Below are 27193 nucleotides of genomic sequence, written 5' to 3' on the forward strand. Positions count from 1 at the left end.
TCAAGGAACCCCCTAGAAACCTCTGGAGGAACCCCAGGTTTCCACAGAACACTGGTTGAGAATGGCTGCTATAAGTGTTCATAAGACTAGAGAGCAGAGTTAAATAGAAATGAGTTAATCAGTCTGCTACTTCTCCTTTCAGAGTAGGGGTTGGGACGAAACCTGTAAGTGAAAGTGAAACTGACTCAGGTCACAACCCCCTCCCCTTTTTTTTTGCTAGATAGGGCTAAGCTGTATAAATCTCAGGACAGGATAGATAGAAGTACAAATTTCTTGGCACAACTGTTGTATGTATCCTACCTGTGTATTTATCAGTTTGCCTGACATTCAGCATTTCATGGGAATTCTACTTTTGTAAAAAAAAAAAAATAATAATAATATGGCATATACCGTTTGCAATCGAAGGCCCCTACCTTGAATCTTGAATGTATACATGCACATACTATGGTGAATTTTATTTGACAGGAGCCATTTAATTTACCAGTGTGTCTTTGGAGTGTGGAGAGGAAACCTATGCAACCATGTGTGGAACAGTTAAATCCCATATAGGTAGTATCGTGGCTAGGATTTAACCACTTGCTTACTGGGCACTTAAACCCCCCTCAGTCCCAGACCAATTTTCAGCTTTCAGCGCTGATGCACTTTGAATGACAATTGCGCGGGCATACAACACTGTACCCAAATTACATTTTTATCATTTTTTTCCCACAAATAGAGCTTTCTTTTGGTGGTATTTAATCACAGCTGGGAGTTTTATTTTTTGCTAAACAAACAAAAAAAGATGCAAAAAAATAAAAAATCATGTTTAATAGTTTGTTATAAAATTTTGCAAACAGGTCATTTTTCTCCTTCATTGAAGTGCGCTGATGAGGCGGCACTGATAGGCTGCACTGGTGGGCACTGATGGGCTGCATTGGTGGGCACTGATAGGCTGCATTGGTGGGCACTGATAGGCTGCACTGGTGGGCACTGATAGGCATAGTTAAGGCGGCACTAATAGGCACAGATAAGGTGGCACCGATGGGCACAGATAAGGCGGCACTGATGGGCAAAGATGGGCACAGATAAGATGGCACGGATGGGTGGCACAGATGGGTGGCACGGATGGGTGGCACGGATGGGCACTGATAGGTACCACTGATAGATGAGACTGATGGGCACTGATAGGTGGCACTGATAGGTGGCTCTGATAGGTGGCACTGCTAGGCACTGATGGGCGGCACTGATGGGCACGGATATGTGGCACTGGGGTGCAGCACCTTTGTTGAGGCAGATTGTGGGCACTGCTGGGTGGCACTGTGGGCACTGCTGGGTGGCACTGCTGAGTGGCACTGTGGGCACTGCTGGGTGGCACTATGGGCACTGCTGGGTGGCACTGACGGGGGGCACTAATTTTTTATTATGTATAGTTATGAGGGGGCAGGTGGGCACTGGCAGGGGGCAGGTGGGCACTGGCAGGGCTGGCCGTGATCGGGACTGATGTCCCGATCACGGCCGCCGGTGATCGGCTTTTTTTTTTTCTCCTCACGCTGTCAGCGCGAGGAGGAATAATAGCCGATTACCGGCTCCGTTATATCAGCTGATCACGTGATAAGGGGTCGGGATCGACCCCTTGCACGGATCGGTGCTCAGGCGAGTCTCATAGACTCTCCGATCACAGAGCGCGCCGTAGTCCCGGCAAAGGAGATCCGTGCTGTAGCCGTCATTCGGCTATAGCGCGGGTCTCAAGTGGTTAAACTGAGAATTCTAGTGCTGTAGCGCAGAAGTGCTAACCAATAAGCCACGGGGGGGAGGGTATTTACTAAAACTGGAGAGGGCAAAATCTGGTGCAGCTTTGCATAGAAACCACTCAGCTTTCAGGATTGATTTTCAAAACTTAATTGAACAAGCTGAAGTTAGAAGCTGATTAGCTACCATGCACAGCTACCCCAGATTCTGAGGGCTCCAGTTTTAGTAAATCTTCCCCCACGGTTTTCACTTTAATTACTAAGTCATGTGCAAGTTAAACATATGCTTACATATGACTGGATAATTACATTGACCATAACATCCCTTAAGTCATGTGCAAGTTAAAAACATGCTTACATATGACTGGATGATTACATTGACCATAGCCTTACTTTATTCAACTAAGTGGAGTTCCACCCCCCCACCCCCCCCCCCCGCCCCAAGCATAAAATTGAAAGCCAGCAGCTACACATACAGTAGCTGTTGACTTTTGATATTAGAACACTTACCTGTTCTGGAATCCAGCCGGTGTTTCCATTGGCTCTTGGGTGCTGCCGCCACCATTGTCTGTAAGGGAAACCGGCAGTGAAGCCTTGTGTCTTCACAGCCAGTCCCCTGCTGGGCATGTGCGAAGCATGCTGCGCTTTCTGAATGGCCCGGCTGCAGGGGAAAAACTCCCAGAAGTTGGGACAGGTGCCTGTCAAAGACAGGTACCCACTCCCTTGAAAGGTGCCAAATGATGCACCGGAGGGGGGGAAGAGTCAAATAAGCATAGCTTCCACTTTTGGGTGGACCTCCACTTTAAAGCGTTTGTATAGTCAAATAAGGCTTACCTGTAGAGTCAAATAAGGCTTACCTGTAGAGTCAAATAAGGCTTACCTGTAGATAAAAAGAATATCTCCTAAACCTGCACAGTTTAGGAGATATTCCCCTCGCAATGAGCTGCTGACTTCAGCGGCGCATGCGCACCGGGGGATTCTCAGCTGAAAGTCCGGCAGAAGCCAGACCTCGCTGGGAAGAAAACTCCCGCAACGACATCGCTGCTCCAGCCACTCACAGCGCCAGAGCCGCGATACTCGGAAGACACGCCGAGGGAACATGTCAGCTACCTCGGCATGGACCGTGTGAGATGCCCGCGCCTCGTTCTAAGGTAAATATTTCATAATGAGCTAGTATGCATACTAGCTCATTATGCCTTTTCCCTTACAGGTGTAAAAAAAAAAAGTCAGCGGGTTTACTCCCGCTTTAAGGTAAGTGAACTTTCACTTTGCTAAGTGAACAGCCTTTATTCGTCATTGGCAAAGGCTGGCCACCAGGAGGGGATGACTTATCCCTTATTTCTATTACATTGTTTACATTCTTTGTAATAGGAATAAAAGTAATAAAAAAAATGAAAGGGACAGTGTAAAAAAAGAATAAATAAATAAGAAAAAAAAAAACTAAAAGCACCCTCATCCCTCCGTTCTCCCACTCAGAAGCAAATACATGTATAAGTAAACGGTGTTCACAACACACATGTGAGGTATCGTCACGAACATCAGAGCGGGAGCAATCATTTCAGCACTGGACCTCCTCTGTAACTCTAAACTGGTAACCTGTAAAACATATTAAAGCGTCTATGGAGATTTTTAAGTATCATAATTTATCGCCATTCCACTGCAATTGCGCAAGTGTGCGCAATTTTAAAGTGTGGCATGTTAGGTATTTAATTACTTTGGCGTAACATCATCTTTTATACTTTAAAATTAGGTTATATATTTTGTATTAAAATTAATTACAGTGTATTTTTTCCCAAAAAATTGCATTAAAAAAAAATGCTGCGCATGTGACATAAAAAATTGCAACAATCGCCATTTTATTCCCTAGAATCTCTGCTAAATAAAAGATATAATGTTTGCAGGTTCTAAGAAATAATACTGGTTTTTACTTGTAAACAAAAAGGGCCAGAAAAGGCTTGGGCCTAAAGTGGTATCCCTCGAGTGGACAGCGCAGTCTGTTATCTTGGAAAAGTGGGAAGAGAAGGAGGGGCAATGGAGTGCCTTGCCATCCTAAGCTATGCAGCTGCGTGTTTCTGTAGATGCACATAGCTTAAGGAAACCCAACACCTTGCATACGAGGGTTGCCATATTGAATGCTGCAAGAGAAAGGAGCCATCTTGAAACAGGAGACCTAGGGCATTGATTATAGCACCAGCTTAAGCTGGAACTTAGGCAAGGATATAAAGATGAAGAAGCTGCATACTCAGTAGGTGAGTATATTAACTGCTGAAAGTGCATAAAAACTTTTACATAATAATATTTACGGTAATACAGGCATACCCCACTTTTAAGTACACAATGGGGTTTATTTACCAAAGCCGGAAAGTGCAAAATCAGGCTAATTTCTGCATAGTAACCAATCAGCTTCCAGGTTTTATTATCAAAGCTCAATTGAACAAGCTGGGGTAAGAAGCTCATTGGTTTCTATGCAGAAGTGAGCCTGATTTTTCACGTTCCAGCTTTAGTAAATAAACCCCATTGTGTACTTAAAAGTGGGGTATGCCTGTATAAACTATTGAATAAGTGCTTATGCTTTATCTTTTCATTGGGGTCCATTGCAAATGCAATTTATGCTTATCGCTGGCCCTGATGAAAGAAGTCTCAGTTCTTCAATCTAAATATTCTAGATTTTCTGATACAGACCATATCTAACAAACGTGTTTCGTTGCTGTATCTCCAGAACTGGAAACCGGCAGTCTGTCCAGTCGCACTATTTAGCTAACAAGGCACACAGTATACATTATACTCACTAGGGGACATGCACACTACTTTCTATGTGACCTGTTTAAAAAACACAGGATCAAAATACAATCAGCAAAACAGATCCTGTTTCCACTAGAATAAAGGGCATGCAGAATAAAATTCCCTGACATTTCTCCATTGAAGCAGATCGCTTTATCCAATGAGGCTGGATAGATCTAATGCCATTTAGCTATAAATATTACACACAACATCTGCTTGGGTGGAGAGAGACAATAACTTTCAGTACTGAAAAGACTTATGGGGCAAAGTTGAAGTTAGGAGTAAAGAGCATCCCCAGGCACACTACGGGGCGCACACAGAGCTTCTCTGTCAGCATCTGGCATCTCACTGATGCTTCCCTGCCAAATATACGGATCGCTTTCAGGGCGATAGAAGAGGAACAACAGCAATTTGGGACTGTGTTAAAAAGAAACCAAGAGAAATGTGCTCATCAAAGTCCAAAACGGCAATGAAGAGAAGGAGACTGAGGGATTTCAGGGTTACCGGAGAAAGGAGATGAGGTCATTAGACGTTAAATAAAAAATATTGTGACACTTTTCTCATGACCAAAGTCTGGCTACAGTTACAGGACGCCGGGGGCGGACTGACAACTCATGGGTCCCCCGGGCAATAGGAGATTATGGGGCCCCCGGGTAATAAGAGAAGATTATGGGGACCTTGGGCAATAGGAGATTATGGGGCCCCCAGGCAATAGGAGATTATAGGGCCCCCAGGCAATAGATTATGGGGCCACACAGTATATACACACACACACATACAGTATACACACACAGACACACAATATACACACACAGAATACACATACACACACTGAAAAGGTACTGGAGAGGTGGGGCAGCTATAATCTTGAGATTTTAAAAAAAAACACAGATTTTTACATACAGTCCCTGGTTTTATTGAGGCTGGAAACCCTGATGGGGCCCCTTGGTGGCATGGGGCCCTCGGGCAGTGCCTGAGTGCCCAAATGGTCAGTCCGCCCCTGCAGGACACCATTTCCCTGCAGGGAGGTCATGCTATACCAATGTCTGTCCTCCTTGTTTCTGTCAAGGCTCCCATTAAAAATGATGCACAATCCATTTTAAAATGTATCACGCATAACGCAGCAGCGTTCCAAACATGTAGGACACCCAGCATTGAAGGGGATTTATTTTTACAATGCAGATATTCTTTTGCATGCTGTTACTGATTGTATTCCAGCAATCCAGCATTTCTCTTCTTCACACAACTAATGTGACACCAGTGCTGTTGGAGGAGCAAATAACAAGGTGCTTCTTATGAATCGATGACATCATCGGTTGTTAGGAGGCCAGCGGTTGGCCCTTACGGAGTCTTAGGTTTTATTGCTGTGCAAAAATAAGGCAGGCTTTATCCACCCACCAGTTAGTTGTCAATTTTTGGCCAGCTTTGGAGCATTTTTTAGGCATTTTGCCACGACATTCCTGAGGAATCCACAGAGAACCCCAGGGTGTTGCGAAACCTTCAATAAAAAAGGCTGTCTTCTCCATTGAGGGCCATATTTTTAAAGGTTTGCCCTTACGATGCCCAAGGTTTTATTGCTGTGCAAATAAAGGCAGGCTTGATCCACCCACTGGCTAGATTTTTTTTTTGGGCAACCTTGGAGCATTTTTCCTATCCCTGAGCTATTACTATATCGAAAATAAAATAAGAAATATGTTTTTTGCCTTATTATCTACCTTAAATCGCATTACTAATTACATATTGTAATTGTTTGTAGCCTAAGTAGTGAAATTTGTACTTAAAACTGTAATTTTTGTAACTTTTGGAAATGCCAGTAAAAACTGGTAAATTTTGGGTGTCATGTCAGTAAATTTCAATCTGTTAGGCTGGCAACATTGCTGCCCAGCCATAGAGATACATTGCGTTCTGTCTAGCTCCGTAAAAAGAATGAAGACACAAAATGCTGAACTAAAAGAAGTTGAATCCATAACAGATAAATAATCATTGTGCATTACTGTGGCATAGTAACATTTCACAAGATAATAAATGCTTTATTATCACAGCAGAGCAAACTGTTCTGTAGCAGTTTAGTATATTAGGATCATTAGTTCTAACCTTACCACCAGGGCTAATCTAATGTGTCACTTTCAATGAGGCTAATCTAACGCACCATGCTCAGCCAATGCAAACCAACATATACTGAAAATAACATAAGGAAACGTAGGGAGAGCAGTTATGCCAATGCCACATTATATGCATTCATGGCGCTGGGAGTAAGTAAACCAAATGAACACAATGATAATATCTATATTTGAGAACCTCGTACAGAGCCCAGAATAAGTCATCTAAGGATGCATAAGGGCACATTTGTTACAGTAAGAAAACAGAAGTCTAGCCAAAACATTTTTCTTAGTGGAAAAAAGTTACTGTCTACAACAATTCCCCCCACTTCCTGTTTTGGTGACTGTACCACTTGTTAACAGGAAGTGATCTTAAATACACCTAGGATACAGACAGCAATAACGTTGTTTTTTTTTTAAATGAATTGTTCATAAATCAGTCCCCCATAAAGACTGTCTTAATCCATGCTCACTTGTATCCAATGAGCATACATCCTTATGGGCTCAGCAGACAACCCCAGCGCTGCTCCTTATTCTGGAAATCAGGGGCTCATCGCCTATCCTGGAGGTATTACCTCTAAAATACATTGGTTGATGGTTCAGGCGGAGGTCAGAGGTTACCATTAGACTTGATCCTGACAAATTTAGCAAGGTAGAGCAATAGTCAATTTTTATGTATGGATAGATGGATGTCATATTTTAAAGGAACTCTATGGTCACAACACCACGCTTTCAAACAATAGTTATATAGACTATGCAATAAAAGCTTACTTTAAGACCCCTTTCACACCTATTTTTAGCTGCGTTTTACCGTCAGATTTGCGCCGCGTTTTGGGCGCTAGCAGGACACTTTTAACCCCCCGCTAGCTGCCGAGAAAGAGTTAAAACTGCCCGTAAGGTGCAGCAATAGTGGCGTTTTGCTGCGCTGGCCCTTCGACTTCAATGGGGAGCAGCGGTGGAGGAGCGGTAAACATACCGCTCCTTCACCGCTCCAAAGAAGCTGCTGGCAGGACTTTTCCTGACGTCCCCTTTTCCTTACTTTTTCCAGCGCACCACTCCAGTGCGAAAGCCCTCTGGCTTTCACACTGGAGACAATGGAGCAGCTGTTTGAGGGCAGATTACAGGCGCTGTTTTTAATGCTATCGCGGCCAGGAAAACACCCTGGGTGTGAAATGGGTCTAAGGGCACTTCCACACTGGAGCGGGGGGGGGGGGGGGGAGGGTGGATGTTGGCAGCCGCTAGCTGTAGTGGTGCTTTACTATTTTTGTAGTGCTTTTTCAGCTGCTGGCGGGGTGCGTTTAACCCCCTCTAGGGGGCGAACAAAGGGTTAATGCTGGCCATTGATTTCAATGGCAGGGGCATTTTAGGAGTGGTGTATCCACTGCTTTTTTTTTCTTGTCCTGCAAGCGCACCGCCCCAGTGTAAAAGCACTCAGGTTTTCACACTGGGGTGGCTTGAGAGGCGCTTTTCAGGTGCTTTACAGGCGCTATTTTTAGGGCAAAAACGTCTGAAAAGCACCCCAGTGTGAAAGTAGCCTAAGGCTTCATTCACACTGGTTTACTGTAAACGCTGTTTATTCTGACTGGACAAAATCAGCGTTAAAAACACACCTAAGCTGCATTTTTTAAAACCAGTTTAGGTGAGTTTAGCAGACTTTAGCAGCATTTGGTGTCTGCCAGTTTCTTTATTTCATTGGCCAGAATTTTCATTTATTCTGGAAACTGAAATGAATAAATGCTGAAATGCTAAACATGCCTAGCATCTAGCATTTAGGTGCATTTATGAGCATTTAGGCACGTGTGGCGTTTCTTATGCCCAAAGGCTTCTCTCCTTAAAATTTTTCTTCTCAGGAGAGGAGCTTTGACTGCCTCTAATCTCTGCTGCCTCTAAACTCTGGTAAAAGCCTATGGGGTTGATTTACTAAACACAAATAGACAGTTCCTCCAGAGCTTAGTAACTGAGGGGAAGCTCTGCTGACTTCCATCATCCAATAATGTGCAAGCAAAAATGCGTTTTTTTATTTGTCTTGCACGTGATTGGGTATTCTTTGCAAAGTGAAGCTTTGCCTCTTTTACTAAGCTCTGGAAGAACTGCACTTTGCAGAGAGCAACTGCATCTGCAAAGTGCACAGTCTATTTGCCTTTAGTAAATCAACCACTTAAGCCGCTTACGCACAAGCGCAATTTCCATCCAAAAAATCTTGGATGGTTTTTCCGACGGAATTCCGCTCAAGCTTGTCTTGCATACACATGATCACACAAAAGTTCTCGGAACTTTTCGTGATGTACAACACTACGACGAGCCGAGAAAATTAAGTTCAATGCTTCTGAGAATGAATGATTTTTTGCACGTCCGAATTGCATACAAATGATCGCATTTTCGGAAAGGAACTTTTCCCGACTGAAAAATAGAGAGCATGCTCTCAATCTTTTGCTGGCTGGAATTCTTCCAGCAAAAGACCAATGGAGCATACACACGGTCGCATTTTCTCCTAAATGTGAGTTTAGGAGCAGCAGTGTGCATGAGGCCTAATGCTTTGATCGCTGCCTGTCGGCCGGGGTTTTGTCAAAAGAGCCAACTCATCAAAATATCCAATTACGTCACTTCTGGTGACTCTCCAGCAACAGTAATTGCAGATTTTGCAGACTTGGCTGTTTTGACAGAACACCGGCAGCGTATACAGTACAGTAGACGATAGTAAACATTGTTAGTCCACCCATGCCAATAACCAACAACAAGGCTGCCTCAAAGGCAGTGACAATGTTTTTTCCTTACCCGGAGTTCTGTCAAAACAGCCTACTCGTCATGTACCGCTGTGTATACGCTGCCGGTGTTCTGTGATAAGAGCCAATTCATCTAAATCTCCAATTACAGCTGCTGGAGAGTCACCGGAAGTGACGTGGTTGGAGTTGGCTCTTTTGACAGAACACCGGCAATCTCTTTCCACAGCTTCCTGGATTCCCTTTGTGCTGCCTGCAAGCAGTGATTCCTGTACTGACTCCGCCTCCTGAAACTCCTCTTCTCATCGCCTCTGTCGTTCAGAGGGCAGGCTCTGTATAATGTGTGACACAGCAGCGCTTACTCACAGGACATAGTGAATTCAAGGATGTAAATGTGTGAGGGTCTGCATAAGTTTAAATACTTCACAATCATTCAGATTAATAGGATAGGCTAGAAATAATTGAAAAACAATATACAAATGAATATTTGATTTTGCATTTTCACCATAGATACGCTTTAACAAGCAGCATATTCCCATTTTGTGCAATAATATGTTAGAAATAAAACTCAGGACTTTTGCATTATTTAACAGTGCTGGTAAGGCCCAGAAACTATATTTCAATTTTCAATCAATTTTTATTGAAATGTCAAGCTTTCATAGTTACTGTATACCTGTAGTACATTTACGTTAGCTTTGGACAAAGTTGAAAGGTTCTGTCAGGTTCATATTGCAGTCTAGGGAGATTTCTCCTTCCTAAGGGTTCATGCACACAGACCATTTTCGATGCCTTGTGCACTATCTGCACCCAGGGAGCCACACCTGGCGTGTAAAGCCTGCCATACAAGTGAATGGCTGTATTTGGCCATGATTCTTTGCATCAGCATTTGCCCCTGCATGTGTGTCCAACGTATTTTACGAATGTGAAAGTTCTGTGTTTGGGAAAACACATTGCTGCACATGCGTAGGTAAGCACTGATGCAGATAAGCATAGCCATTTACAAGAGCATGGCCACATACAGCCATTCACTTGTATGGCACACTGTATGTGGCAGGCACGGCCCCCAGGTGGAGAAAGCGTCAGGAAACTATACTAGACATAGAGGATGCCTGTAAAAGCCCCACGTGCAAGAACTCTCTCTTGAAAAAGCAGAGATGAGAAATCACCCTGAAGGGGACACAACATATGTTTAGTATAGTTTGGGAAGAATTAAAGTAGAATGTCTTCCGAAGTTTTTAATGCTACCTGTGCCTTCCTGTATCGGTGACATTCATTCCCTACTATATCTTGGCCTGGTGTCACAGGGACAGAAAATGAAGGAAAATCACCGCACTGGAGTCACAGACAGAAATGTAATCTCTTTCTTATTCTTAAAAAAAAAATGACTAATGTTAACCTTAAGACCCCTTTCACACTGGGGCGCTTTTCAGGTGTTTTAGCGCTAAAATTAGCGCCTGTAAAGCGCCTGTAAAGCATCTCTCATGCCTCCCCAGTGTGAAAGCCCGAGTGCTTTTACACTGGGGCGGTGCGCTTGTAGGACGTGAAAAAAAGTCCTGCAAGCAGCATCTTTGGGGTGGTGCAGGAAAACGCCCTGCCAATTGAAATGAATGGGCAGCGCTGCCAACATGGTGCTTTCTTCGGCCGCTAGCGGGGGTTAAAAGCACCGCTAAAACTAGCGTCACTTTACTGCCATCGCTGGCACCGCCCCAGTGTGAAAGGTGTCTTAAATAAAAGTGAAGTTTGAACTTTGCTCCTGCACTAACCAACATGAGAAAAATGTTAAGTTACAGGTTTGGGAGCTCTCTTAAATAACAAACAGGTTAAACCTACCTGCTCTGTCTAATGACTTTGCATAAAGCAACCTTGATCCTCTTCTTCTTGGGCACCCCCACTGGCGCTCCTGGCTCCTAACCCCAGTCGAGTGCCCCCCATAGTAAGCCGTGACACACAGAGCACTGCTGGGCCCACTCTCTGCTCCCTCTTCACTGGCTGTAATTGACAGTAGCAGGAGCCATTGGCTCCCACTGCTGTTTCTAAGCCAATGATGAGGGAGAGAGCCCAGGGAGCCACTGTTCATGTGCACATCACTGGATCAAGAACGCGCTCAGGCAAAATCTTTTTTGGCCCTACTTCTCCTGTAGGTCACTGGAGTACACTTAATTCTGCACTCCTGTGACCTGTTTTTAGCCAACAGTAGGCTAAAGTCTGCTGTCGGCTGACGTCATTCAGCTCTGTAAAAATCCCCACTTTAATGCTGTAATCAAGCCAGATGCCTGGACCGGCATCTGCCTCAGCCTCTTAGCATGCTGTTCGAGAGCCTGAGTGAGCACTGGAGATACAAAGCAGAGAGTGGTAAATGACAGTCACCGTCTCTCTGCTCACTGAAGTCCGAGAACTGAGCGATCAGCAGTGTTTGGTAGCTCAGTTCTCAGAGGCAATGGAGGACAGATGTTGCATCCATCTAGGAGGGTATAAATGTTTGTTTTTTTTAAATCCCAAGCTACTATTTTAATGCAGAGAATGCATTAAGGTAAGAAAAACTTTTTACCTTTAGACCCCTTTCACACTGGGGTGGTTTTCAGGCGCTTTAGCTCTGGAAATAGCCTCTGCTAAGCACCTGAAAACTGCCTCCTATTCATTCAAGTGTGACTTTTCACACTGGAGCGGTGTGCTTGCGGGACGTTCCAAAAAGTCCTACAAGCAGCATCTTTGGGGTGGTTTGGGAGCGCTATATTTAGCTCTTCCAAAACGCCCTGCCCATTGAAATGAATGTGCAGCCTGAAAAGTGCTTCCAAAGCGTCGCAACAAAGGAGTTTTTAACACCTTCTTTGGGGTTAAAAGCTCCCCGCTAGTAGCCGAAAAAGCGCCACTTAAACAGCTCTAAAGCGCCGCTAAAACGAGCTGCACATTAATGCTAATGGGGCCATGGCCCCAGTGTGAAAGGGGTCTTAGTACCACTTTAATCAGTGACACCACAGATTGATGGCACAGTTAGGCGGCTCCCTTTTTTGCAGCACTGCAGTGCATCATATAAAAAGGTTTAAAAATGTGTAAAAAAGAGTGCAAAAAAAAGTTCACACCACCATCTCCTCAATAATATTTTTTCCCAAATATTTGAACTACATCCCTCATGTAGGGTTAGGAAGAAATTGGCTGGAGGAAGGACAGTTTTTCAGCAGACAGATCAAGCCTGAATGGGGAGACACAATACTTAAGCAGCGTTTTTTTTTTCTTACAAAATGTATAGTTTCTGCACTTAGATACAGGCGCGTAAAAATTTGCCAGTGACAGGACTGTTTTGTATCAGTGAGAACAGGGCCAAATGCAGAGAAAAAAGTAAAAGAGTCTTTAAAAATAAATAGATTTTAGGGTTTTTATTGTATTTTTGGTAAAGGGAAGAAGGAGAAGGGGAGATGCCAGGAGGAGGCAATGTTGGTACTTAGCAGAACCATTATTCCCTATACTGGCATAAGCAGCAGTGGCAGGAGCAAGTATAAGAGAAAAAAGTGTTCAGTCCTTTCAGAAAACACATCATAAGTTAATTTATTAGTCGTAATATCTGCAGAGGGAACACCTTGTGGAATTGATCACCCTCTATCTGCCCCAAGTGCACCACTGTTGCCTCCTGTTGCTTTTTGCAGGGAGTGTGGGTGATAGTGTGAGGTTGCTTTGGGGCACTTTTCTTTTTCTTATAAAGGATGCAGCAAGTAAATGCTGCACTTTGGGCACCCCAAACTTGAAAAAAAAGTCAACGTAAACACAAAAGGAAAACCAATGTACCCACAAGGGATGAAAACTATACAATGTCCCCCACCACCATCACTACCAAAGAAAATCATTACAGCAAAAAGGTGGGAGGGGTGTTACAGATGGGTCAACAGCAAAAAAGGGCCATCAAATCAACAAAATAAAACCCTCAAAAATAATAACACAAGAAAGCAGCACAGGGGGTGACTGCCCAAGAGCTAACAATCAAACGTGTTGCTGACACAGATAGTGGAGCTAACAAGGACTTCTAAGTTTAGTTAAGACCTAAGAACACGGGGGGGGTACACATAAAAAATGTACTGTACCCCACAGCTACAATTCACAAAAGTAAAGCACAGTTTACCAACTTAGGCTAAGTTTACATTTGTGGTTGGGGGAGGGGGGCAAAAACATGCAGTTGAGACATGTTTTTACCAGCCCCAAGAGGCAAAGTAAGGCGTTTGGGGTTTATACATGCTGTGGCTGCAATGCATTGCGCACAGCAAAAATTATCCCTGCCCAAAGCCCATATCGCCTCCTCACTACCTGTCAAATGCCCTCCAAAAAGCAATTCAACACGGATTGCTCTGCACAGGGCAATGCTTGCATAAATGAGCCCTAATCTCTCCCGCTTCTCTCATAAACAACTGGCACTATGGCTACTCTCACACAGGACATTACGGGGGGGGGGGGGGGGGTGACAAATGCCTTACACCTAAATTCACCACTCACACAGGCGTACAGCGGTTAGGGTTGCCCCCTCATCCCTTTAAAACCGAACACATATGAATTACACAGGTTCTGTGGCTAATTAAGCTGGTAATTCAACTCACTAAGTGCCGTATGTGCATTAAATTAGCCTTAGAACCTGTGTAATTCACATGTGTTCGGGTTTAAAGGGATGAGGTGGCAACCCTAGCGGCGGTGGCCTAGTGAAAGTGAACCAGACTCCCCTGCAACTGAACATCATATCGCTGACAGAGTAGAGTTACATCTTGTCAGCCTTGAAAGCAAGCCTCCAATCTAAGCAATCAGCAGTTAGTTTTTTTTATTTCCTTTTGATAAAAACCTGCTGAAGAATCACTCTCCCACACCAAGCAGCTCCCAAAGACCAACACAGTTGTAATTTGTCACTTAATGACCAAGTTAAGAACTGCTTATGTAACCATCAAAAACATCTTCCCATGTTTATTCTAGGTGTCCACTTCAAATGCAAAAAAACAAAACAAAATGCACACAAGACTTTAAATACAAAACTTGCTGAGGGACAGGCAGAATTTATACCATCAGAATAACAAAAAAATGGTGCCAGTTATTATGCAACACACATACTTTAAATGCTGCCAGGCTCAAAATATGCTCTGTGGCGTATTCTGCCAAAAGCACGCTATCTGCGTTCGGAACATAAATCTGTATTAGTACTTTAAGCAAACCCCCAGCACACAACCATATACAGCTGCATCTTGGAATTCATCTTAATTGGCGATTGAGTGGTGGCTGCGGGTCCCAGGACAGTAATTATGCAGTGCAAGAAGCCATCAACTGTTATGACAGTTATTAAAATCTTCTGGGCTTTTGAAGTTCGTTTTTTTTTTTTTTTGGAAATAGCATCTCACCTACAAAAATGTGTTTATTTTTCAAATTGTAAAACATGCGAATATTAGGTATTTAATGCCCTGTTTTGATTTTAAAAAAAAGTCTTCTTTAAGGTCAACATGGTCCATAGTCTAGGGCAGTATTTTTAACCGGGAGCTGCATACAGGTGACCACAAATTATTTTACTAGGGGCAACATATTATGTGCCATAAAAGGTTCAAGACTGCCTTCCTGACTACCATTACAGTCTAGCCAGGCCCTCGCTGTTACTGTCCCTGCACAGTTTGTACATTTTGTTGTTGGAACATAGTAATGTATACTTTCAGTCCAGTCACTCTGCATCTGTTCATTTAGAACACCTGTGTCAAACACAAGGCACGCAGGCCAAATCTGGCCCACCAGGCCATTTCATATGGCCCTCGCACCCAGGACTTTTTTTAACCGGAATGTGGCATCTGTTCTGCCACCTCTGGCTCTCACCCTCCGCTCCTTACTCACCGCTGTCACTTGTAAACACAAAAGCCTTCTGTGTTTACAAGGACAGCTTTCCTCTTGGAGGCTCTCACAGATCCCCGCCTGCCCTGCACTCATGGTGGGGACAAAAGAGATGCTGGTACAGTGTGGAATGGGGCATCAAGTTGTAAGCTACACTGCGATCCACATCTATGCACAGATGCCGACCAATGATCTCCCTGCAAGTGAGAGAGAGAGAGACAGAGCCGTAACAACCAACAAAACTCTGCGGTACAGCCGCCTGCATCCTAGCAACCAGTGTTGCCGTGCAGTCTGGCCACCTGCACCCTAGTAGCCAATGAGGCCATATAACACAGCATCCTAGCAACTAATTATAGAAGGGGGGCAGAAAACATGGCCGCCTCAGGCAGCATCCACCTCTGGCATGGGTCTGTTGGTGAGACTACTTTTCGCCTTCAATCACACATTCTGTAGTGGCTAGTGATGAGAATAAAAAGCTTTTGCCACAGTGCATCCAAAATTAAATACTGCTGCTGTTTTTAAAACGTAGGCTAGCCACAGACAAGCTGATGTCCCCATGTCCTAATGGTTGAACTGGATCGACTAGTGTCTTTTTTCAACCAGACTGACTATGTAAACAATATACAGGAAGACATCTGGCCTTGCTCTATCAGCTACTTGAGGTGGCTCCAGGCATTTACAGTATTTTTCAACTCCTTCAATAAGGAAAATGTGTTTTCTGTCCTCCACTTATTTCAGTGATTGGCTCCTATTGTCCTGGAAAACCTATGTGATTTCTACAGAAGAGAGTGCTTACTATTGTATTGTCCCCTTTGGTATTCCTAATCCACTTGATACTTGCACAAGCATTGCAATGGCCTGATATCTCACATCATAGCCTACCTGCACAGTACTTCAATTTTGTTTTTATTCAGACATTATTGTTCTGCACCCATTCATTCTACTCCATTTTGTTTGTGACCTAGTAATCCTAGAATTTGCCAGCTGTAATGGTGAAACACCCATCGCACCCATCCTTCCTGACTTTCACATTCAGATAGCCAGATGTAAAAAAACATCAATATTATGAAATTCGTCACAGCCATTGATCAGGAAAACATGTCCTGGAAGTCTGGAGGTAAATGAGATGCTGGAATTCCTACTAATCGTAAGTAAACAAAGTCAACTAACTGACTTTGGTACAGCCAGAGCATGGCCGTCTCAGGTCTCAATCATGGAGGCAATGGCCCTGGCCATCTGCACCACAACAATCAATAAGGCTGTGCAACCCAGCCACCTGCATCCTAGCAGCCAAACCACTGTGTGGCCCAGGCCACCAGTAACCTAGCAACCAAATATTGCGGCCTGGGCCGCCAATGTCCCTGGCACAACCCAGTCCAGAAACAGTGTTTAATGTATAGCCTTAGGCCTCGTACACACGGGTGGATTGTCTGCCCAACTAAATTCGTCAGACAATCCGACAGACAGTCCGTCCAACTTTTGAATGAACGGACTTGACCACACACGATGAACAGACAGTCCGCTGAAAGCTTGCGCGATGACGTGTACAGCACGTACGACGGGACTAGAAATACGACGTCCAATACACTGCAATGCAACCTTCGGCGTGTAAATCCTTTCTGAGCATGCGCCATACTTAGTCCGTCCAACTTGCCTACACACGAGCGGACTGTCCGCTGAAACCAAGTTTGGACGGACAAAATTACACGTTTCAGCGGACTAAGTTGGACGGACAATCCTCTCGTGTGTACGCGGCCTTAGAAGAAAACTGAATATTTCAACTATTGCCTAGAAATGCTTTTTAAATCTCTGTATGCAGGTACAATGATGTCTCCCTCTGTTGTCAGCTGGGGAGATCAAGTGGCCTCCCGCAGAAGCCCTGTCTCGGAGTTGTAAAGCTGCGGCGAGTCACGTTACCAACCTGAAGATATTGCTAAATAGGTAATTACAATGCTTGTTTTTAGCAATGACTTACATAGTGTGGTATGACAGGCTCTAATATAGGGGCTGGCAGTGACCATTGTAGGTTTGTTATTTTTAATAATAGCGGCGTGGGGGGGAGCTTAGCCAGATACACAGAGAGAGAGGGGGAGGTGAGGGGGAGAGAGGAGAGCAGAGAGGACAGCTGTGTATGACAGAGGGACGCACTCTGACCACGGTATTCAGGGCTCAGCAGCCCTGATTTTCATGGTCAGTACAGAGAGGGGATAAAGGAAGTGGCAGGTTCAGGGAGGTTTTTTTTTTTACAGTTTAGAGGGGGCACATTACACAGCACAAGCACTGTGTTGTTTAAACTGCTTTAGGGGACCAGGATCTGCATTTTCTTTTTTTCTTTTGGGTTAACAAACACTTTAACAGGGCCTTAAAATCCTCCATATGCCTGGATTCAGACAAACATCCCTTCACTTCTAACCCCACCTAACAATCCAACAATGTATATTGCCACACTATACCACAGTAACCAATAAGGCCTCTAGCACTCTTGGCATTTAACCTTAGTGCATGAGGCTTTGGCATTTAGCCAAGATACTTGGGGCTCTAGGGTTTATATGTGGATGGAAGGTACTACCATCCAGCCCCATTAGCGTCAGCCTGTAAAAGTCTACGAGAGACTGAAAGCCGCTATGGCTGTGTGCAGATTGGTATTCGTGTCTGTGCACATAATGCCATAAATGTAAGTACTGGTTGGTGCTCTAACCAGCCATTGCAGCTGTCAGTCTCTTTTACAGGCTGCTGGCAGTGTGACTGTACCTAAGGATATGTGAAAAGGTGCGGCACTAAGTACAAATGGCATTAAGCCAAATGAAAATAACTAATATTTAGACATTAAAAACATGTGCAAAATATACTTGAATGTGTAGAAACACACACGTGTGTGTGTGTGTGTGTGTAAATATAAAATGCAAAGTTATCCACGTTATAAGTCCACGCTAAGAAAAGAGAAAAGTGGTTAATAGTCCACCCTAAAAGACGTGGTTAAATGCATGAAATATAGTCTAAGCCCTTGTACGCACAGTCGGACATTCCAACGGAAAATGTCTGATCGGACCGTGTTGTCGGATAATCCGACCATGTGTGGGCTCCATCGGACTGTTTCCGTCGGAATATCCGACCGACAAAGTTTTAGAGCTGGGCTATAAAATTTTCCGACAACATGATCCGATAGGACTTTGTCCGATCGTTTGTAGAGAATTACGATCAGACAAAGTGCCACACATGCTCAGATCAAATTCCTAGACCAAAGCTATTGGCTACTAGCCTAAACGTAGTCCCGTCATAACTAAATAACATCATCACGTTACGAACGATCGGATTTTCCGGCAACTTTGTCCGACCGTGTGTATGCAACACCAGTTTCGGACAAAATCCGTCAGACAAAATCCGACGGATTTTGTTGTTGGAATGGCCGACCGTGTGTACAAGGGCTAAGACAGTAAAAAAAAAAAAAAAATTGGTGACAAAAAAGTGTCGTTGAAATATTGATCTCGATGAACTGGAAATCAACATCCAAATATGAACATAATAGTGCGTGAAGAGTGATAAAGGAAGCCACCACCGATAAAACCGAGACTTACCAGAATGTGTGGACTCAATAAGGCATATGCCAAATGAGTCATCGGAGCTTTGCGGTGACAATACACCAATGGTTGGAAATGTCAGCGTGTGTGGATGTTGAAACACCGGAACTTAGTAATCCCACTTTCCTTCAGGGGACACAGGTCTCGAGAAACTGTAGGCTCGACCCAATGTTCCCATTGCTTTACCAGTCCTGTTATACAAGCGCTTGTTGTTCTACTTAAATGTGAGTGTTTCCATTTACCTTTTTTAATAAATTCCCTGTTAAGCAGAATCACACTATGTGGGATTTTCTATTTAATTTATGGTCACACATCTGCAAACTCATGCTACGGACTACATTTCTGAAGTCCCGTTTCTCAAGACCTGTGTCCCCTGGAGGAAAGTAGGATTACTAACTTCCAGTGTTTCAACATCCATTATTGAGTCTACACATCTGGGTAAGTCGCTGTTTTATCGGTGGTGGCTTCCTTTATCTATCTTAACGCACTATTATGTTCATATTTGGATGTTGATTTCCAGTTCATCGAGATCAATACTTCAACAACACGTTTTTGTCACCAATTTATCTTTTTTACTGTCTTGGACTACATTTCATGGTTTTAACCACTCCTTTTAGAGTGGTCTTTTAACCACTTTTCTTAGTGTGTACTTATAACGTGGATAACTTTGCACTTTATATTTACATATAAAGATATGTTTCTACACCAGGGATATGCAATTAATGGACCTCCAGCTGTTGCAAAACTACAAGTCCCATCATGCCTCTGCCTCTGGGTGTCATGCTTGTGGCTGTCAGTCTTGCTATGCCTCATGGGAGTTGTAGTTCTGCAACAGCTGGAAGTCCGCTAATTGCATATCCCTGTTCTATACATTCAAGTATATTTTGCATATGTTTTTAATGTCTAAATATTCGTTATTTTCATTTGGCTTAACACCATTTGTATTTAGCGCCACACATTGGGGTTGATTTACTAAAGGCAAATCCACTTTGAACTGCAAGTGCACTTGGAAGTGCAGTCGCTGTAGATCTGAAGGGAAGATGTGAAATGAGGGGAAGCTCTGCTGATTTTATAATCCAATCATGTACAAGCAAAAAATGCTGTTTTTATTTTCCTTGCATGTCCCCCTCAGATCTACAGCGACTGCACTTCCAAGTACACTTGTAGTGCAAAGTGGATTTGCCTTTAGTAAATAAACCCCCCTGTCACATATCTTCTGTTATTTACAATTGTCATTTGTGGTGCTGGCAGCTGTTTTTTATTACAGTGACAGCGCGGTATTTACCAAAAATCTTTACAGTGTGACTGTACCTTCCACCCACTAATAAACTCCAGAGCCCCATGTATCTGTGCTAAACACCAGAGACTCATGCACTGAGGCTAAATGTCCACTGTAATCCAGGCCTAAAGCATAAACTGCACTTTTGTACCGCACTCTGTTTATTGTATTTGATTTTATTTCCTTTTAACATGTCCCACAAAGCCCATATAGGCCATTTAGTTTTTGTTTTCAGAAGGTTTCAGGAAAAAGCAATAGTTAAGACACAGCAATTAACATAGAAGACTATACAGTGCTGCTGCCTACAAAGCAGGAAGTGATATATTGTTGAAGCAAGTCTGTTACTTTAACTAGATGGAAGAGCACATCTGTAAATACTTAACTATGATTTACTCCATCTGGAGTAGCCAGGTATTCTTTTCACAATCATTTTTAAAGATAAAGCAATTTTTATATACAGTACACAGCAATCAAATTGTGTTTTACATGTTTTCTATATTTTCTAGCAACGATTGCTAGAACAGGATTGGTTCATAAGGGCAACAACTACTGTACACTTTTATTTCCATTAATTACTTTAGTTTTACCCTCATTAATAGCCTTTACAAGTCAAATGCAATGCTTTGGCAAACTAGCATAGCATAATTTCATATAAAAAAAAAAAAACTAAAGATGCACCCATTATTTATGAACACTGTACAGGCATACCCCACTTTTAAGTACACAATGGGGTTTATTTACTAAAGCTGGAAAGTGCATAATCAGGCTCACTTCTGCATAGAAACCAATCAGCTTCCAGGTTTTATTACCAAAGCTTAACTGAACAAGCTGGGGTTAGAAGCTCATTGGTTTCTATACAGAAGTGAGCCTGATTTTGCACGTTCCAGCTTTAGTAAATAAACCCCATTGTCTACTTAAAAGTGGGGTATGCCTGTAGGTATCCACTGAAGGATGCAAATAGAAGGCTTTTCATACACCATACATTTGGTTTTGCCATTAGATCTTTGTTAGGCTTTATCACGATCACGATGTATCATGATTTTAGGACCAGTTCACACCTGAAGCACGCAGGAACGCGGTCTGTGTTCTTGTGTGATTCCTGCATGTTCCCGTGCAGAGACTGCACAAAAAGTAGTGCAAGCACCACCTTTAAAAGACACACAGCACAAAATTGCATGGTACGATGGTACCGTGCGATTTGGTGGCCAAAACGCACTGCTTTTGCGATCTGTGCTTGGTGTGTCGTTAAGAATATATTGGTACCTGCAAAAGATCACAAAGGCAGTGCGTTTTGAGCGCAGTGTGAGAAAAAGGACCGGAAAGCACCTTTCTCGCACAGCATTCTGGTGTGCACCAGCCCCACAGACTAAACTTGTGATCTGTGCAAAATAGAAGTAACTCATCTTCTGAGATGAGACTCAGTACATTTTGTTTTTCCTTGAAAGAACAGTCAATACTAGAACCTGATTTTATATATCCATGTGCATGTAACATTCCAATGATAATTTTATATTGTTTAACTATTTGGTGTTTATTTTATATGCCTTTGTAATAAAAATTTCAATACAAAAAATTTTGGAAAAAAAAAGAAGTAGCTCATCTTCTATTCTAGCAGTTAAATTCAGTAAAAAAAAAAACCTGTATACATCATCAGCACTGCCTCCTATTGTAGTAACCCCATCTGTGTATGATTTATAAAAAATAAATGCTGCAAATACCTACTTTCACTGCCGAGAATGCGATCCCATGACTGGCCAGCTTTCTCCTTTTCTCCACTGAGAGAGGTGGTGGGTGGGGCTGAGATTCCTCTGCTGATGTCAGTCTGGAGGGGGGAGGAGGAGAGGAGGAGAGCTGGCTGGTCATGTGATCGCAATCTCGGCTCTTAAATTAGGTATTTACAGCATTTATATTTATAAATCATTCACAGATGGGGACACTGCAAAAGGAAGCAGTGCTGATGGTGTATACAGGTTAATGTTATGAGAGCAGCAGGAGGGGCGGCTCACACACAGACAAAGGGGAGGGGGGAGGAGGACACAGGAACAGAAAGGAGAGCAGATAGCATGCTGCTGATGACAGAGGCACGTAAACCGACCACGGTGTCTGGTCTCAGCAGCCATGATTCACCGTGGTCAGTTTACAGAGGGATGGGGAGAAACTGGCAGGATCAGCCAGGTTTTTAGGTGTTACAGGGGGACAAATGACACAGGATAAGCACTGTGTCATATATCATGCTTTAAAGGAGCATGATCAATTTATTTATTTTTTTTGGGTTAAGAAACGCTTTCATTAGTCTTCCTCACTGGATATTGATCCACATCTGAATTAGTTCATGTCCAATAAACAAGCATTACTGGACAATCTGACAGCGTAATTGACTGTCACCAACTCTATTAGCTTTCACTGCCCATATCCATTGTGACATGTTCCGGTCCACTAAAATAGTATTTCCTTCATTTACATTAGCCTTTCTCAATCTTCTTTTACCTGATGAACCCTAAAATAATTTTCAGGTCTTGGGGAACCCTTAGTAAACCCAAGTCTTTTTGGTCAGTGGGAGAAATTCTCCTTACAGTGGTGGCCAGTAAGAGGAATGCCCCGCACATGGGTGGTCAGAATGCTACACTAAGCAGGTGGTTACGTTGTGGTTTTACATTCCCTTGACAGTATCAATTACAGCTGTGATGCTTTGCTTCGTGGCCAGGGCAAAATTAAATAGCATGCCACATTCGATGGGTGGTACTGCCACCGAAAGTGACCCATTCAAGTGCCTTATTGACAGCCAAATAGAACACTGGTATCATGCAGCTGGTAGGTCCATCGGCTAAAGCTCAAGGAACCCTCAGCAACCACTGGAGGACCCCAGGGTTGCAAGCAATTCTGATTGGTGATGGTTGGTTCATATGTATATCAAAACTATCATGGCTGAGCTACAGAGTTTGGTCTTATGTCTGAATCTTGGTCATCAACACTAAAGATGTGTGTTTATTCACTGAATTGTTCCTGTGAACAATTGTGAATGTTCAAGTTTCAACATTGTGTTCTTTTTAACAGTTATTTTTTTAACATTTAATAATGTAAATCAGAGTGACATTTTGTTTCCGAAAGCACTGTGTAATATAAACAATTTCCATGTTTTTTTTTTTCCATAAAGGGCCACTGGCATCTTTTTTTCAATCTCAGTGCTGCTGATCTTCTCCAGTCACTTCCTGTCTACATACATTATGGGGGTTATTTACTAAAGGTAACTCCACTTTGCACTACAAGTGCAAAGTACATTTGAAATTGTGCTGAAAGTGCACTTGGAAGTGCAGTTGCTGTAGATCTGAGGGGGACATGCAAGAAAAATAAAAAACTGCATTTTAGATTGCACATGATTGGATAATAAAATAAGCAGAGCTTCCCCTCATTTCAGATCTACCCCTTAGATTTACAGTGACTGCACTTCCATGTGCACTTTCAGTGCAATTTCAAGTGCACTTTGCACTTGTAGTGAAAAGTAGATTTGCCTTTCATAAATAACCCCCTATGTATCAAAATTTAAAGCCAGTTCTTAGAAGTATGGGTTCATACATATGGCTGCATTTGCACTTACAGCACCAGAAACCAGAGCATTTCCATGCCCAGGAGTCCACAGGTGACGCATACAGCCTCAGCAGCCACGTGTCCACGTCATTAGTCACTGCATGTATATAACCATTAACTTGTGTGGTTACAAACGTACAGCTGCAGGGTCTGGCAGCCTGTCATTGATTTGTACTTCCTGTGGACTCCTGGGTGCAGAAATATGCTGGATTCTGCCAGCTGCGGCAAGAATTCAGTGGATTGCTGCAGCTGGATTCAGAGGTGGGTGGTGTACAAAGCAATGACAGGGCGACAGCTAATCAAGATGTCTGCCAGTGTTTGCCAGTGCAATTGCACATGGAGCTGTTACCTGTGGTCAGAGACAGATGATAACCCGGGACGCAAGCAGCTTGGATCCAGGGGCAATCTGTCCTTAACCGGAAATAATAGCTTTGCGTTGTCATATCTGTACGCCCATAGACAGCTGCGGCCGTATTCAGCCTGTCAAAGGTTTCCAACTTTCTGCATCCACCTGTGAATCCAGATGTGCTGTATGCTTTCTGCAGCTGGCACTAAAATACCACGAGGGGAATTTACTAAAATTGGAGCAGCTGTGCGCAGAAACCAATCAGCTTTTAGCTTTCATTGTTAAAGGGAAACTGAACAAGCCGTAGAAAGAAGCTGATTGGTTACTGTGCACAGCTGCTTGAGATTTTGTCTGCTTCAGTTTTAGTAAGTTCCCCATACGTGTATATGAGGCCTAGTAGTAGCAATCTCTTAAAAGGGAAACTGCAAGTAGTCAAATATCGTGTGGTTTTGAGTACTGAAGAGTCCAGAAAAAAAAAAACTGCAACAGATCAACAGAACATAAACTGTGGAAAATTGCACATGATCACGCAACCATGAGATATTAATTATTATTATACACGATTTATATAGCGCCAACAGTATTAATTATTGTACAGCTGTGTGCAGGAAAAGTAGCCTGGCAATGCTTCAACTGTAACAAATACTTTTAAATTGCATTGTTTTATTTTATACTGCAAAGAACACAAATTATTATTATTTTTTTCTGGAAAAAAAACCTGTAGCTTTCCAGTTACTGTGACTAATAACAAGCTGCCTTCACCATTGCTCAATGAGCTTTTTACAAATAACTAACCGGCCACAGATAAGACTGTGTCCTACTGTGTGGCCTTCCTGACAAATGACCAACCTTCCAGCAGAGTCGACTGTGACAGCTCCCCATGATCTTCAGGAAATGATTCAAGCAACTTCTTAAAGAGCCTCCCCAAGTCTGAGTAACTCCTGTGCAAATACAAAATATTCCTGTCGGACCACTCAGTCCTGATCTCGAAGAATTCCTCCTCGTCACCTTTCCGGTTTATAATAAGTCTCCTGATCCCATTAACCCAGCAGTCCTTCACAAACATGTTCACCAGGGAGGTGCCCTCAAACACAACCGATGCCATCCTCAGCCCCCTGCAGACCCTGGCACCCACATCCCAACAGGATTTCTCAAGATGGTCCCTGATGTGTCCAGATGTCTGATCACTACAGAGCCAATGCTTTAATTGGTCCTTGATGTGCCCAGATGTCTGATTTTTACAGTTTCAATATTTTAGATGGTCACTGGTGTGCCAAGATGTTTGATCTACACAGTGTCAAGGCCAGATGCCTAATTTCTACAGTGGCAGGGCTTTAAATGGACCCTGATGTGCCAAGATGATTGGTCTATACAGTGCCAGGGCCAGATGTCTGCTCTCCACAGTGTCAAGGCTTTAGATGGCCTTTGATGTGTCCAAATATCTAATCTCTACAGTGCCTGGGCTTTAGATTGGCCTGCTGTCTGATCTCTACAGTGCTATGGATTTAGATTGCTTCTGATGTGCCCAGATGTCTGATCTCGCCAGTTCAAGGGCTTTAATAGTCCCTGTTGTGCCCAAATGTCTGATTTCCACAATGCCAGGGCTTTAGATGGCCTCTGATGTGCCAAGATGCCTGATATCTACAGTGCCAGGGCTTTAGATTGCAGCTGATGTGCCCAGATGTCCAATCTCTACAGTGCCAGGGCTTTAGGTGGCCTATGATGTACCCAGATGTCAAAACTCCACAGTGCCACGTCTTTAGAATGACCCTAATGTGCCCAGATGTCTGATCTTCAAAATGCAAGGACTTTAGATTGCCCCTGATGTGTACTGATGTCAGATCTCCACAGTGCCAAAGCTTAAGATTACCCCTGGAGTGCCCAGATGTCAGAGGTCCACAGTGCCAGGGCTTTAGATCGCCCTTGATGTGCCCAGATGTCAGATCTCCACAGTGCCACGGTTTAAAATTACCCCTTGATGTGCCTAGATGTCAGATCTCCACTGTGCCAGGGTTTAAGATTACCCCTTGATGTGCCTAGATGTCAGATCTCCACAGTGCCAGGGCTTTAGATTGCCCTTGATTTGCCCAGATGTCTGATCTCCACAGTGCCAGGGTTTAGGATTACCCCTTGATGTGCCCAGATGTCTGATCTCCACAGTGCCAGGGTTTAAGATTACCCCTTGATGTGCCCAGATGTCTGATCTCCACAGTGCCAGGGTTTAAGTTTACCCCTGACGTGCCCAGATGTCTGATGTCCACAGTGCCAGGGTTCATTAGATCGTCATGTAACTAGATCCGTATCGGTTACATGTGCAGTAGCGGTGCCACCCGATCAGCTATTGTTCTGTTACTTTCTAACTTGTCTGAGAAGTTCCATCTGCAGGGGCTTCTCCCAGCACCGCATCCAGACACATCCACTCTTCGATCCGTTATATTACGAGTCCCGACCAATCGTACTTTCCATAGGACGAGGTGAAGTTTGCAGGCAGGCGGAATAAAGTGTCTCGGAGTGGGTAGAAGATGCCCGATGAAGGCGCAGCAAAGGGGAAGATGCTGGGAGATGAGGGCGATGGCAGGCAGCTACGTGTCCGCTTCTACTTCTTCACTCCCACCCCCTGGATGACTGTGGATGTCTTGTGTTACTCAGTCACTGGACCTCCCTCTCCTACATGCTGATCACTGGCAGGAAGACAGAGGCAGGCACTGCTATGTATCCGCTCTACAATGTCAGGAATGCTGATCACTCCACACTCACATCACAGTCCCATCACACTCAGTCCCATCACACTCCCTACCCACCACTACTGGCACATGCCAGCCAACACATCACCAGCCTTCCTCTACATTCAAATCATGCAAAGAAAGCAAGAAACAATAGCAAATACATTGTGCATGAATGACTCAGATTGAAAGGAGATGAGTAAGCTAATGTGCATGGAAATGATGTTATTTTCATGTGTGAGTGAGATTATATAGTATATAGATCTGTCTTTGTATGCCAAGGCAGCTAATTATATATTTACAGCACTCATTCTCACCCACCCAAGGGTTCCTCCAGAGGTTGTTGGGGGTTCCTTAAACTGTGGCTGATAGACCTCCTATTTGATAGTGCCTACACAGTTCTGGGGCTCACATCATTTGCAGAGCCAGCAGAAAGAAACTAATATTCTTTTTTAACCTCCCTGGCGGTACGATTATTTCAGATTTTAGGTGCTGAAAGCGGTACAGTTATTTTGCA

The 27193-nt window shown here is 43.6% G+C and overlaps 1 protein-coding gene across 1 annotated transcript in view; it reads right to left on the minus strand.

Moving 5' to 3' along the window:
• PXDC1 (PX domain containing 1) overlaps positions 1 to 26623 on the minus strand; it is a 111994-nt gene extending 85371 nt beyond the window's left edge. Inside the window, exon 1 of the mRNA XM_077492121.1 lies at positions 24803 to 26623. Within this exon, the coding sequence (XP_077348247.1) occupies positions 24803 to 25058 (256 nt within the window). The 5' untranslated portion in view covers positions 25059 to 26623. The remainder of the gene's footprint in view (positions 1 to 24802) is intronic.
• Between the last annotated feature and the right edge of the window lie 570 nt (positions 26624 to 27193).

This window comes from Lithobates pipiens, unplaced genomic scaffold (assembly GCF_037356315.1).
Source record: "Lithobates pipiens isolate NorthernLeopardFrog02 unplaced genomic scaffold, aLitPip1_a1.2 Scaffold_19, whole genome shotgun sequence".
Classification (NCBI taxonomy): Eukaryota; Metazoa; Chordata; class Amphibia; order Anura; family Ranidae; genus Lithobates; species Lithobates pipiens.